Source organism: Lepidochelys kempii, chromosome 13 (assembly GCF_965140265.1).
Source record: "Lepidochelys kempii isolate rLepKem1 chromosome 13, rLepKem1.hap2, whole genome shotgun sequence".
NCBI lineage: Eukaryota > Metazoa > Chordata > Testudines > Cheloniidae > Lepidochelys > Lepidochelys kempii.
The window spans coordinates 14,240,087-14,255,667 of NC_133268.1; the positions used below are offsets into that span (position 1 = coordinate 14,240,087).

The 15,581-nt window shown below is 36.8% G+C and overlaps 1 protein-coding gene across 12 annotated transcripts in view; it reads left to right on the forward strand.

Annotated features, from left to right (window-relative positions):
* The window catches only part of ZNF217 (zinc finger protein 217), a 105,819-nt gene that overhangs the window by 23,299 nt on the left and 66,939 nt on the right, over positions 1–15,581 (forward strand). For 6 of the 12 annotated variants that reach the window (XM_073309360.1, XM_073309359.1, XM_073309362.1 and 3 more), the window contains 4 exons: positions 1,652–1,777; positions 2,679–4,277; positions 9,739–9,867; positions 11,365–13,522. In XM_073309360.1, the coding sequence (XP_073165461.1) occupies positions 1,652–1,777; positions 2,679–4,277; positions 9,739–9,848 (1,835 nt within the window). In that variant the 3' untranslated portion in view covers positions 9,849–9,867; positions 11,365–13,522. Of the gene's footprint in view, positions 1–1,651; positions 1,778–2,678; positions 4,278–9,738; positions 9,868–11,364; positions 13,523–15,581 lie in introns of those variants that run through there. The other 6 variants (XR_012154676.1, XR_012154678.1, XR_012154674.1 and 3 more) reach the window with 2 other exon arrangements.

Below are 15,581 nucleotides of genomic sequence, written 5' to 3' on the forward strand. Positions count from 1 at the left end.
ATCCTTAAATTACCAGAAAGAGGAAAGGTAGGCAAGTTACTGGCATGTGAATTGACTAAGAGACCGGTATGCTTAAATACACTACTTGGAAGAAAAGTGCTAACACAGTTTCCTTGGCCAGAGTAGTCAGGATCAAACTGTTTGTTACTGCTGAGATTCAAAGTTCTAATCCTGTGTAGGACGGGAATATATGGAACATTAAAACTTTAACAATTCCTCTAGAGTTAACATTTATTGTACTCTTTTGGGGATTAGGGTAAAAAAAAAAAAAGCAAAGATGGTATTTTAACTGGTTAGAATTTCTAACTGTGGTCTTGCATCTTCATCTTACATGTGACATACTTTGTGTCTGCATTTAAAGAAAGGATACTTGCATAACCTCAAGACACAGTGTACAGAATGTCCTGGCACACACTATTGCATTTTTTCCAATTTTAGCAATGTACAACCCTTAGTTTGGCTGCTGTGTTACTGATTCAATTAAGAAATGCTAAATGTACTTCTTGTTGCTCCTTCTCAGTTGCTGTTATCTTCCTGCATTAAAACAGTTATCATGAGATGTTGAGTCATAGTTCCAATGCATATATCAGTTTGAATGGGTGTGTTTTAAAACTATCACAAAATTTTCTACTATATATAAATATAAATTTAAAAAAGAAAAATAAAATACTTTCAGCACAAGTTTGAGCCATTTGAAGCCACTTTGGTATTTGACAAACTAAGTGATTAACCAAGTAAAAGGATGAATTTACTAAAAACAAAATCCTTTCTAGTCCATTTTGATCTGAGTGGTGACAGTTGGTGTTCTCAAAGGTGTACTTAATGCAGCCTGATTTAAAAAAAAAAAAGTTGACTGACTTTTATAGTATTCATGAATAAAACTTTCTCCTCTTCCTTGTTAGACATTATGCTGCACTTGCTACCCTCTAGTGGTAACTATTGGTGCTTACACTTACAGAAAGAGACAAAGTTTCTCTAACTGCGAACTTGAAAAAAATGTTAAATTCTGTGAAACACTAGTCATGTCACTTCCTTTCCCCTGTATGTTTGCCAGATCTCAACTTAAGTATTAATAATTCCTAGGGACAAAAAATGAAGACCATTTTACCAAGACCTGTTGATACTAAAATGGTCTCCACCAGCCATGATATTCCATTGATTAGTGCAAACTAATTTCTGTGGTAGTGTACTATAAGCCTGTATCTTATCTTGTCTAGTTTAAATTCCTGTCTTAAAGAAAACATTTGGTCTGTTTGTGGGCCATAAAGGATTTATAAGATATGGTATACACAATGGAGAGAGGCATACATGATTAAAGTTAATGAAATGTATTTGTTCAACTCTTAGGGCCTAGTTTTGGATTTTGTTTAAATCCCAATGGATCCTTCATCAGTCACAAACCACAATACTATCTGACGCACAACTGGAAGTCTCTTAAAACTCTCTTGACAGTCAGATAGCAGGAGTGTGCAGTAAAATAGATCAGAGGGGTTTTTGCCGATCTATATTGGGAGCTAGCCTCCCCCTAATTAAATGGGGGGGGGAGGTGATTTCTAGCAGACACTTGTGCTTTTGAGGTTGAAACAAATGGAGCCCAAATTTACATTTACTCCTCATAATGTGGGTTTGCATGTTTTTTTTCCTTACAAAGATAAAAATGAAGATGGCTTGGAAAGAGCAAAAGTTAAAAACCTTGGGGCCTCAAGAGAATGCAGCTATTGTGGAAAATATTTCCGCTCAAATTATTACCTCAATATTCATCTCAGAACTCATACAGGTAAAGGATTTTAAATTCTTCAGGAGAAGGTCTGCTTAAGCGAGATCAGAGGGAACTTTAGATTCCTGTTAAGAACAAATTAAAACTAAGATCTAAAATCTCCAATGTTGCAACTGAAGTGTAAATGAAACATAGCCTTAAACAGCGATGCATATTTATTTTAATTTCCTAAACTCAAATCTACTGTAAATTAGACTCACGCTAGACTCTTATGTCTCTGCTACACTTTGATTTGTAATGTTGTATCCTGCCTTTCACCCTTGTCTAATTATCACACTGCTTTTAAAAATCCAGAATACAACTCCCAAGTATGTGCCACTGCTGCTGTGTCAGAGACTGTTGTCCCTGTTTTCAGTAAAGCTTCTTTTCCATACCCCATACATACTCCTCCTCCAAAGAAACTGTCTGTCAGTGTATTTAATGAACGGAAATGTCCCTATTTTTTTCTCAAAGGACTGTTTATACATTTGGCTAATATTATTCCCATTTGCTGACCAGCCCGTGTTGTCTTTGGCCATGCTGACATGTGGCTGGAATTGATCAAACGGGGTCCCTTTAATTATGCTTATTTCCTTTATCTGTGCTCAACAGATTGCTAACTGCCATCCGTACACTTTCTGAACATGTAGGAAAAACTCTCATCCTAACCAGAAGATGTCACTGTAGTTAACAAAAAGACAAACAAACCGCCCACAAACAACCACTAGGTATAGTTCTTAGGGGTCATGGATCAATTTGGAGCCTGCATAAGAAATGTGTGTGTTTTGAGCAGGGGGAGGAGAAAAGAACAACACTATATTTTCTTAGTCTTGTGAATTCTAAAACTCATTGAATCATTTAATTATGTTGAAGATTTTAAATCAATATGCATCAAACTTTTTCTCTGATGAAACTGTTTCAGGTGAAAAACCATACAAATGTGAATTTTGTGAGTATGCAGCAGCCCAGAAAACATCATTGAGGTATCATTTAGAGAGGCATCACAAGGAGAAGCAGGCTGATATCACAACAGATGTGAAAAGTGACAGCAAAGTTTTGTTACAGAGTCAGGGGATGGACCTCCTGCAAGCCACTGATGGTGCTCAAGAAACCAAAAACTTGAAAAAGTTTATTGATGGTGCCAAAGATGCAAAGGGCTGCCCACCTGTAAAGCAACAAAAAGAGATATTGTCTTCCTTTCAGAGCATATTGGGTGGTCCAGTCATCTTGACCATGAAAAATGATACTCGGGACTTAAAGAAGAGTGCAGTTGGTAATAGCTCAAATCAAATGAATGAGAACTCAGACGCTCCTTACCTGGATAAGCTAAAAGCAGAGGGAAAAGCAATGGAATCTCAGGCAAATGATCCCATTGATAAAAAAGAGAGAGATGCTTTAGTGACATTGGAGGGAGATGATATCCAGTTGATTGGTGCCTTAAAGGACATAAATAATGTGGAAGAAATGAGAGAGAGTGCCGAAAAATGCAAACACAAGCATATAATGGGTTCTCAAGAAAAGCCGTTAAATTTATCTACTGGGACAGTGCAAGAATGTTCAGTGATCTCAACTGCTAAAGGCTTGTTAGCAACCAGCACCTGCCCATTTTGTACTTATAGAACGTTTTATCCAGAAGTCCTTATGATACACCAGAGGTTGATGCATAAATACAATCCCGACACTGTTAACAAAAATGGTTACAGAAACAAGGCTTTGGCTAAAGCCAGGCGTACTGGATGCCCACCAGCTCTTCTTGGTAAAGATGTGCTTCCCCTGTCTCTTAACCCTAATAAAAGCAAGGCTTCCCTATCTATGCAACCAAAACAGTTGCATACAGAGAAGACTAAACAGTGTCCCCCTCTACAGAGCAAAGTCCCTGTTTTTTCTACTGTAGATCCCAGCAGTTCAGCGCCAAGTAACTTGAAGTCTTACAAACCACAAAGCATTGGCGCTCAGGCGAGTAGCTGTCGGCAACCACAGCAAGATATGTACTCAAATCCTAGTATTTCTTCAGTAATGGATAGAGTAAAAAAAGCTGAACCTAAAGCAAAAATTCTAAATATATCAGCTTCTCAACCTGGTGTAGTCAGTAGCAGCATCAATTGCTCCTATGATTCTCCTCTTAATGAATCTGCCTGGCTCAGTAATCGAGGAAGAGAATATCTCTGCAATAGATCTGTGGGTCACATAAACTTAGAATTTGGTGAACCATCTTCTAAAAGAGTGAAACCTAATCTGTTAGCTCTTGAACACGTTGACTCTGCAAGGATTAATTACAGAAGATATGACATGAGCAGATCTCGTGTTGCAAACAGATATGCAAATCTGTTACCTCAGGAATGTTCACATGCCAAACCTGCATCCTCTGTTTTGCCAACCAAACAAGGGCTTCTGAATTCAGATGAAGTTGATTCTCGAAATGTACTAACTATTCTGAAAACCTATGAGCCATATAGCCCTGGACCACTTTATGGTTCTTTTGGACCTAGCAATGGCCAAGCAACCAGCTCTCCAATAGAAGGTACTGTATTTTCTCTGTTTATACTCAACTATAACTCTGGTAAAACTTAAATTTTTGCTCTAACTTGAAGGTAAATGATTCAAATCAGATATTTAAATGCACAAAACTGTCTCTGCATCACTAGTATCTACTGGTGCAAATGATGGTTTGTCAGCATTTTATTATCTTACTCAATGGCTTATGATAAACTTAAGGTCACAGGAAGTATTCAGACTTCAAATTCAATCAGTGTAACTTGTTGCTTCATATACACAATAACAAACATCTGTTGCAGGAAGTTGAGTTTTCTAAAAGGTTAATTTTTAAGTGTTACTATGACAGCTATTCTTATTCTTTGATGTCAAATATGTACTACTGTTAGTACTCCCAACCTTCATTGCAGATGGTCAGTTAATGTTTCTAGAGTATATTAAAGGATTATAATGCTAAATGTTAAACATTTAGCATCTCATGCAAAGAAACCTTGGACCCCATGGAATGTTTATCAAATTTCTTCCAAAGAGCATTTAAAAAAAAAAAAAGTCCAACCTCCAAAATATATTAAATCCTGTAAAACTTACTTCAGGTCTGCCTTAACCCTATATATTCTACATCTGAACTAAAAACTTCAGTGGGTTACATTAATACGTAATTTTTAATAGAAGCTGAACACTTCATTAGAAATGTGTCTAACTAAATGTGTCTGTTTAATATTCAAATTGAAAAGTCCCATCACTAATCAATAGTATTAACATTTTATTGTAGTAACTTCATTTGGTAAATATCACTCTTAACCAAGATTTTCAAAACCAGGAGCCTAAAGTGAAATGCATGAATCCATTTTTAGGCACCTACCTAATTTTACAAAATGTTGAACATATGAGAGCTCCCACTGAGGTCAACATGGACTTGAGACACTAAATTTACTTATGGGGAAAAAAAACTTGAACTTGGGATCTTGCCATTTCTATCTTCACCTATTTTTATTTGTACTCTTGTACTGCAGTCTAACACAGCCACCAAAGTTGAAATGCTGTACTATGTAGAACTCAGTGGCTTTCTATTTATAGTCTGACATACGATTTGAAAGATGTATCTTTGCAACTTATCTATATCAATTGCTTTTTACAAAAACTCTCAAAATGTTGTAGACATAGAAAGAATTTCTTAACTTTAATTATGCCTCATAACCACTGAGCTCCATGGAAGCATGCATATGAAGTACTCTTTAAACTTTGTCAGCAACTTGTCCTCTGTGGAAATAAGGTAATACATTTATAGTATATTGTGGTGTGTAACCAATATTGCTGAACCAGTTCAGGTTATAGCAGATGTAGTGATGGCAACATATTAAACCTGCATTTGGAAGTTGAAAGGTATAGTGGGTGTTGGTGTGGGTGGTTTTGGGTAGAGATGTGTAAACCTAGTCTCCACTAGTGGGAATATGGGAGGAAGAGTGACAGCTTTATTTCTCATCTGATGGATGAGAGGTGGAATGCAGTATCTGATTCATTTCTGAGTGTTTGAAATTATATTTGTGATTCCTAGTCACATGGGCAGTGTCTTCTGCCATGTGTAGGCTACAGCAGCACAGCTAAGGTGTTGGATATTTCTACACTACACTACATTGATGGAAGGGGTTTCTCCATCAATGTACCTAATCCACATCTCTGAGAGGCAGTAACCAGGTTGAAAAAGGATTCTTCCATTAAGTCGATCTAACTATGGTGCTCAGGGCATGGCATTTTTTCACAGCCCTGAGCAACATAGCTAGGTTAATCTAATTTTTAAGCATTCAAGCCCAGGCCTTGAATGTTAACGTTGGCTGCTAGGGTATGTGACTTGCTTTGGAGACACATGAAATAGTGAGTTGGGTATGGGTTCTCTGGGTTGGGAGGCTGTATGTCTTCATTCTTATATAAATAACAAGAAAGGGAGTAAAAGGGGGGAAATAGTCTGATGGATGGGCTTTTTGAAAAGAGAAATATATCGAAATACCTTAAGTAACCTGGCTTTTCACAGAAGTTATTGATAAAATCTTAACTTTAGCTGAGTACTGAAGTTTTTTAATGTGGGAGTTTACTTTTAGAAAGCATTTAAGCCTTAATTTGATGTGGACGTTATCTGTCTGTAAACGTTACTTTGCTACCGTTATGTATTTTCAGTAAAACACAAGACCGCATTGGCAGCAGAGGTAGAGCCTGTAACTTCTTTGACCAGTTGATGGCTAGACACAGAAACAGCCATCCACTAGTCACATTTATAAACTCTGAAACAGTCTCGGCCTTTCATCTTTTGGTTAAACTGCTTATTGTGAATAATGTTCAGTTTACATGCTCAGAAGAAACTGATGGTCTGTCCTTCAGTCTAAATGAGGGCCTTCTGTGGATCTTGAAGCCATCATTGGCCATGCAACGCAAGGCCTACATGCAATAATCCAAAATTTCAATAAATGTTCTAGGTATTAATGAATAGAACCCTACTGATTCTGGTGAAATCCAGGAGGAGGAAATTGAGGGGAACACATCAAGCCCCTTGCTCGCATCTAGTAGCGTATGCGTGCGCACACACCTGTATATATCTATCTCAGGTCTGCCAATCCTCTCAGTTTAAAATATTGACAACCTGAATGGCTTTTTCTGCCTGAGAGGAGATAATAAGAATAGTGACATGGAGTAGAGGATGGGAAGGGAGGCCACATGGCAGAATGGGGTACAATGGGTTGGCAGGAGAAGTTATGGAGGTGAGACAGACACAGCCAGAGACAAAGGGAAATGAGGGAATTTCAGGGAGTCCCTGAAATAAAGGGATGGGAATTTGCAGGGGTTGGGAATGCAACAAATCCCTTTTGTGTGATTGAGTTCAACTTACAGAAGCAACAAAGCATGAGAAACTCTATCTAGATTCCTGTAATGCCTATGTTGGAGTTCACCTGGATTTTCTCCTTCCTTTATGCTTCTTAAAAACATCTGCAAACCTAGCCCTCTTCCTATGCTAAAACTTTATGGCATCTGATGGAAATTCTGCTTCTGAAATCTGAGCTTGTGGACATCATAATACACACATTGCAGCATGTGGCAATTACTATATCTGTAGGAACAGTCCTACATGTGCAGTTTTCTGCACCTCGAGGCAGTAAGGTCTGTAGCTTGCAGCTGAGAATGTAAACTTCATCAAATAAATTCTGTAGTTTCCACTTCTTAGTCATCTAAACCACCATTTTCCCCCATAAATGGTCAAAAGGCCTCAATTAGATACTACATTGAAGAAGCCTTAGAAGTACCTAGATAGAAACCAAAGGTAGACTTCCTAGGCCAATACATTTTTGAGATGACATTCAAAAATAATTAAACCTCTTGCAAACTCTCATCTCATTGACTTGTTCCATTAGCCTCCAACTCTCAGATAATCCTCTTGATGGTGCCCCATACATGAGTAAATTCAGATGGATTTGTTTTTGGGGCTGGGGGGGGGAGGGGGGTTGGGGTTGGGAAGAGGAGACAGCCAAATTGTGATAAGTATTAGACACTTAATGGACAGGTTGCAGATTGAAAAGAAGTCTAATGTTGTTCTGTGGTATAAGTTACAGAGAAACTTTCTTACACATTAAAAGTATGCAGGTGTACCTAAAAGTAGTAACAACTAGCAACTCTTAAGGGATATGTTTTATAAGATAGCATATGCAAATAGTTTGCAGGCGTACAGCTGCAAGTTCTGGTACCCTTATTTCTCCCTGATGTTCTAAAACATGAAGTTAAACCCCTTTTTATGGCCTGTTTTGTCTTGTGGAAACATTATTTAGGTCCTATGAACATGTTATATCACGTTAAATGCTGGATCAAATTGTCATGAGAATATGTTCCATTTGGCAAACTTGATTAAACCACGTTTATTGCTCGTAAACTGTGCCAGTTTGCATTGCCCTGAAGAGACAGAAACATTCTGAAACTGCTCAGTTTGTGTTACTCTCAAATTAGTCATGGCAGTGGCAACACTCTATCAAGTGTAACCTGTTGGCTGATTGATCTGGCCGAGACTGAAAATTGAAGACAATTGCTCAGACACATTCCAGCAATTTTGTAGATTATGTTGAAATTAATTTAGTTTTGCCATTTAAATTTAATTAAAGCCTTACTGGTTTTTTCACACTGCATTTAAGGCTTTCATGGAATATAGACAGTAGTTTAGCTTTTGTATCCTAATGGAGTATTGGTTCTTGAAACAGACATGACCTTTTTCTAAGTTTTATTAGCTTAGGTGAAAAACATTGCATAAGATTTAATATGATCAAGTATTGATTTAAACCTGTATTTAGAAATCTTAAGTGATCCCTTTAGTAATTAAATCAATAAGCACAATACTGCCTTGGTAATGGCATTACAAAGTCTGTCCATGTAAATACATACAAAGATTTAAAAAAAAACAAAAACCCTAAAGCTTTCTGTACACTTACTATCACGTTGAAAAGAAACTTAAACTTGAAATGCAGCCTGTTACCATGGCATAGTAAATTATCAAAAACTTCTATTTGAAAATGATGCATATAAAGCATATAGAGGAGGTAGAAATCCTGTACCTAGCACCACATCATTAAGACAGATGACTTGTTCAGTTTTAAAATAAATTAAATTGAACACGTCTGTAAAGTAGTTTACAATGCAAGCCCAATAAAAGTTGTTGTGATAGACATAAGGCAATGTAGATTCTAGTTCATTGGAAATATTCACTTTTAGACTAGTATACTGGTCTTTCAATAAATAATAGCTGTTTTGAAAAAACTTGTGTGTTATATTGTGCTTACATGTTGCTGATCTGTGTAAGAGGAAAACTTTAAGCCCTGGTCTACATGGGAGTGGAGGGGGAATTAACTAAGTTACACAACTTCAGTTACGTGAATAACGTAGCTGAAGTCGACATACTTAGATCGACTTACTATGGTGTCTCTGCTGCGGTGAGTCGACTCTCCCTGCGGCACTGGAGTACAAGAGTCGATGGGAGAATGCTTAGGGGTCGATTATCACGTCTAGTCTAGACGTGATATATCTATCGATTTGCTGCCCACCTATCCAGTGGGTAGTGACTACATACGCTTAGTAGAATGAAAGGGTGATGGAACCTTTATGTGTATATGGGAGTGATGTTTCATATAAGGCCTTAATATTAAGTTTTTATTTTTTCTTAGATGCCTAAAATTCCATACCACTTTTTTAGGATTGTTCTTCTGCAATATGTCTTTATTGTACCTCTAAAATTGTTGTGCTGTGCATTGGTTTGAGTGCTGTCTTCTACTCCATAGCAGTCTGCACTTCAGTGGCAAAGCGTACCTACATAAGTAGTTTGTGTAAAGCACTTTTGAATCATTGGGTGAAAAGGCACTATAAAATCACTTCACTTGCAAATGAAAAGGGCATTGAGTAAATTGTATGATGAGCCTTGTTTTCCAACTAATCTTGTTAATTCCTCTTAAAATTTACTTTATCAGGAAAAAGGCCGGTGTCATACCAACACTTATCTAACAGCATGCTACAAAAGCGAAGTTATGAGAGTTTTATTGGCAATGCACGTTTTCGACCAAATGACAAGAAAACTTGATTATTTACTTCAAGAAATGGTAAACAATCCTGTTAATTAAATGACTTTACTTTTGATATTTGTTAAATCTCGCATCAAATATAGTGGTACGTGAAATTATTAGAAGAGTTATGGAAAAAAATTATGTGAATTAGGTCAGTGAGAAGAATACAAAAGTCCCCTTTACTATGAAAAATTAACTAAGTATCATGGTCAGTGTTTAGGATTGTATTTTTGAAAAGTCCAAATGACTTGGTTTAGAACCTTCACCCTTGATAGTAAATGTGGAGGAACTTGTTTTCCAAAATAAATGGGAGCATTAACAATATTTAAATTAAATCTATTAAACTAGATTTAAAGGGTTACAATATCAGTCTATTAAAGTGTTCAAGGGAAGGATGTACACAAAGTTAAAATGTGAGTTTAAAAACCTACATGGAGAATTAACTTACAAATGAGGAGGCAGCTGATATTAGCTAGGATTCATGCACTTATGAAAACTTGATCTCTAAACTTGATATCTAAGCTATCATGTCCGACAAATTTCCCTGCCAGTTCATTGCACTGCATTTTTGAATATTCACAAGATGGTGTGAAATAACTAAAGTTCCACTGCTTGAGTCAAGCTTTAACTGTTTTTCTGGGTAGAGATTGCATGACATCCTGTGTATCATTCCTCTGGAAACACTTCCTGATGTTCAACTCCTTGACATTGACACCTCATGTATTATATGTGCTTGGAGTTATATAACCTTATTAGTTAGTTAGTTTCCCCAAGAGGGGTAGGGGGAAGTCTTTTGTAATCAAGGCAGTCGGCTGTAACTCTGGAGTTGGGATTTCTATGTAACCTTGGTCAAGTCACATAATCCACCTGTCTCGAGTCACTAAAATCTAGGGTAGTTCTTACCATATCCTCAACAGTGAGAGGGAACTGTTTTTGACATGTTTATATGCTCAGTTGATGAACATAAACAGTTCTGTATCCAGTTTTTACTCTTGCTTTATATATTAATTCTCTCTAGTCTCTGTTTTTGTTCCTCTTTCTGGAATTTCTTCCAGTTCAGGTAGATGCTGCTTGAATGCTGCAGTGTCCAGACCTATACAATAATTTACATATTGTTCTACGTGCTCTAGAGATCTGAACTATCACCTCTAGTCCATAAAGCAAAGCTTTTATATCTACTGCACGTTAGATTGTTTTGCTACAGCACTGTCTCTTGGGTCTCTTTTGACCATTTTTTGCTAAATACCTCCCACTCAAGTTTCTCTTCCTCCCCCCCGCCCGGATATCTGTCTGTCTAACTTTATTTCCTGCTTATATTTCTATTCATGGTTTGAATGTCTTGAAAAGCTGATTTAATTGCCAATTTTAATCTACCAAATAGATGCCACATTTCATGTGAAAACATTGTGTCTAAATATGCCTATTAAAGAACGTGTATATAAATTTCAATTTTAATATTTAAAGATCTTTCTCTAGCTGCATTATTTGAATTTTATTAGTTTATAGCACAAAACTATTTTTGGTTTGTTCTAGGTCTGAGGACGCAAATGCAATTTTTGTGGAGTTATTACTTGCAGTTCATCCCTTGAGAGAAATGAATGGTGAAAGCTACTGAACTAAGCTGTGATTGTACTGTATATAAAACACTACAGTTTTATAATATTGGTTCGGTTAACATTTGTACCAAATAGTCATAAAAAATTGTAGTCTGAACAGTTGGGTTATAAAGGTGTGGAGAATGTATATCTCAATGTTGGTCTTGAATAATATTTTTCTTTAGAATTAATTGACCAAATATTAGGTAGGAATTATATTTTTATGTACTTGAGTGCTGCTGAAAAGAGATCCTCTTTGAAATAGTATATAATCCTTGCACCTCAGGTAAACTCTGTAAATATCTAAGCATGTTGGTTTAACTACTGTTCCTTTTTCATAGAGGTGGCAGTTTCTCATTTTGCGTTTTTTCTGCTATTACTGTTAGTTTTTAAATAACTTTTTCAAATGAACTATGACATTAAATTGTTCAGTTTAGAAGTATTGTGATCATCCTAGCTAAGGTGCTAACTCTTTGCTGTTCAATCTTGCACATACTAGGACCATAATTTGTTGAAGCAAACTCTCTGCTTCTGTTGAATTGATGTTTCCAGCAACTTATCTTAAAAAGCAAAAGAGAGAAGCAGTTCTTGTCACATCCTGTTCAGGATCTTTCATAGTGTTCCTGGGACAGTCAGAATTCTCTCCTTATGTTAATTTCATAGTCTCTGAAATGAATATCTCCACCAACTGTTAAAAACTCTAGTAGCAGAATGTACGGAGGACTCGCAGGACAAACAGGAAATATTTGAATACTTCAAGTGTTTAGGTTTTTACCAAATGTAATACACTTTCATTTAGGAAAAACATAATATCTTTATTTTTGCATCATTTTGTTCAGACTCAAAAATAACATAAATATGTAACAGGCTTATAATAAAAACCATATGGAACTGCGAAGTTTTCTTAAGGGGATGTGGCTTATCATGGTTTGGCCTGCTTGACTGTGCTCGGAAGCTTCTTGAAATCCCTCCTAGCATCTTAATTACAAACTGAAGTGTTGGAAGTATACTAAGGAACAATCTGCTATGGGAGAACTGTGGTCCCTGTATTTTTATGAAGACAGCAGGAGTTTTTTTCTAATGCACAGGCAACTAAACTTGTTAGAGGATGACCAGATATCTGCCAGTTGAGCTGTTGAATATTTTGACTTTTTTTGTCTCTACATAAAGCCTGTAATTGAGACTTGATTCTTCTGTACCTAATTTTGAATTCCATATATTTTAGTAAAAAGAATAATTTTTTTTGCACTGTTCATTTTGCTCTTTGCCCTTCATATAGCAATTGTAAAATAGCCAAGCATAGAAATTCTTGTTTTCATTATGCAAATTGAGACTTTCTAGTTGTATGGCTTAGTTCCTGTAATTTAAATGGAACCTAATTTTAATGTCTCTGTAAACTGGCGATGTAATGAAGTGCTGTGTATCAGGAAATTGTACACTATTTACTTTTTTTCCTGTTCATAAGCTGAGCCATATGTACATAATCTAGATTGTTGTCCTAGTTTTGCACTTTTATAGCTTATTTTTTTGAAGACGAATTCACTTGGAAGATGGCTAATCTATTTTTTTGTCTGATCTTTCAATGAATCTTATAGAATGCATGCTGGAACAGTCTTTATACGTTTTAAGGGATATGTGATTAAAAATTCCACAGGGCTGCATTAAGAATGAAATCTGAATTGCCAAATCTGTCTTTAAAAATCTTTTTTTCATGCTGGTACACTTTTTCAAGTTTTATTTTTTGGCCTCCTCCTAAATCTCTCGGGAATGGATTAGAGAACAATGTACCTAAAGATTTGCCCATTTCATGGAGTTACAGCCCTGTACTTCAAAGTATACTTTTGCCCATCAGTATTAACTATTGGGATACTACTGGTTTTTATGTTTCTTTGGAGAGAACAGTGCATGTATAGAGGTACAAGTTGTTGATTTTGTTTTATTTATTTCATTCTATTTTGTCTGATTTTTTTTTAAGATTGTTGAAACCTTAAGCTGTCAAGCAGTAGACACATTACTCATTTAATTTATAATGTATTTCACTTTAGCTGAGTATGTTATTACATGTGGATGTAAATATATATTTGGTGTTTTGCAAATCTGGCTTTTTGTCTTGTTTTATAAACTTCAGAATATTTTAATCTTCACTTGAGTGACGCTGGATAGTGAGTATAATATATGTTTAAATGATCGAAGGTTAGTTGAATACAAGCTTCCAGACAACTAATTTGAAGAATGTCTATTTAGCTGTCTTTCTAGAAAGATTGCAAAAGAAGCCCATACTCCCCTTCAGTTAGCTCCACTTGATTACGTCTCCTAGATTTACACTCTATGCAATGCATTCTTAACGGTGGATGGAAGAGATCAGAATCCTCCATAGATAATTCAGATAATAAGGGGTGATCTTTTAAGCTTCAGACTTGCCATGGACTTAGTGTTCACTGAGGACAAATGCCTTCTGAAATAATTGTGAAAACTGGATTTGGGTGTATGGGGGGGGAAGAAGGGCAGGAGTTGGAAATATGATGTGTTTAAATGCCTGACTCCCTCTGAAATCAATGTGAAGTAAGTGCCTAAACTCATTTGAGGATCTTGGCTTTAATCGTCAATGAAGGGGAAGGCCATGGAAAGCCTGGAGCTTAAAAATAAGCATTGGAATCAGAGGAAAAAATGACTTTCTTTAAAGTAGTACGAGTAGGGACTAGGACTGTTTCTCACTCATAACTAAAATGTTTGAAAATGAGAACCTCAGCTGTGTGGTTAAGGCTTGTCTACACTGGTTTTAAGGTGTGTTTAAGGTGACTGTCATTCACTCTAGCAAAGGAGGTCTGCAGTAGATCCTGTAGTCTCCTACTGAAGCACAAATGGGATCTACTTTAAGCCCTACTGTACAATCATTAAGATGTAATTACTATCCTTTAATATGAACAGCAAAATAAACCCACCCTGGTGTATGAAGTGGATAATATATATGGAATGACTAAAATACTTAATTTAGGGTTTCTTGCTCTTCTAAAGTCTGAGATTTTTTGCAAGTCTGTGGTTTTGCTATTCTTCCATTCTCTCTCTCCTGCCCCACCCCACATTGCTAACTGGAGTGAGATATCTTCCGCAGGTTTTAGTTCCACATAGGGATACACTAACTTTCTGTGAAATAGTATATATGAACTAAGACCCCAGGTCAGGTGTAATTCCAATGCCTGGGCACAAAGTGCCCAATATATTTCTAAGATCTCCATTTTAACGGATACTGAGCTGGGACTTGACAAATACAGCGGAAGATTTAAATTGACCAGGAAGGGAAGCAAATATGGAGATTCTGCAGTCTGATGGTGTGCAGCCTGTGGTCCAGGAGTCACGTGTGCCTCTTTGGGGATCTAAATTGTGGCCCTCAAAAGTATGTGAATGTGAATTTAATTATGATGTAAGGGACCAGACACCAGCTATGGGTGAAGTGAATAAAACTGCACCAACCATTCCTCCTTCCTGACCCTAAATCCTCTTTGCTGGGGATTGTGGGGAAGGAGGTACCGGAAATAACTATGCTTGCTGGGAATCAAAGCATGGGAATTTCTGTGGCTGGTTTCTATTCCCTTTGTAGCACCTGAATTGAACAAAGGCAGTGGACCAATGCTGAGAATCTGCCCCTAAATAATGTTTGTGGTCCTCTGACCTTTTCATGTATTCATTCCTCAAGTTGAAATGACTGGACTGCTATGGTACCACTTAGTGTTTTGGTGCTTGTCGCTGGCAGCTATATGGGGTGATAGCTCTTGCTTTTAGATGTGGATAAAAATTCTTACGAGACACACCAGAAAAATATAATGGATTTAAACTGGTCAGATTCAGGGGACTCCTTTCCAGTGAAGGACTGGAGCTCTTTGTTCACATACAGGTACTCACAGTGGGGAGGGATGTTGATGCATTCTCCTTTGCACCTGGTTGGACAAATCTTGTATGCAGTTTCACTGCTTTAATTGTTTGTTTGCTTTCTGGTCTGCAAGGGCCTGCTGCCATCGAATAAGTATCAGACCCTTATTGGGCTGGCCAGACGAGAATTTCCTTTTGTGAAAAATAGAAATTTTTCACATTTGGCAACACAACAAAAGAGACCTTTCAAATTTTTTCTTGAAAAAACACTGGACACCAATCATTCTC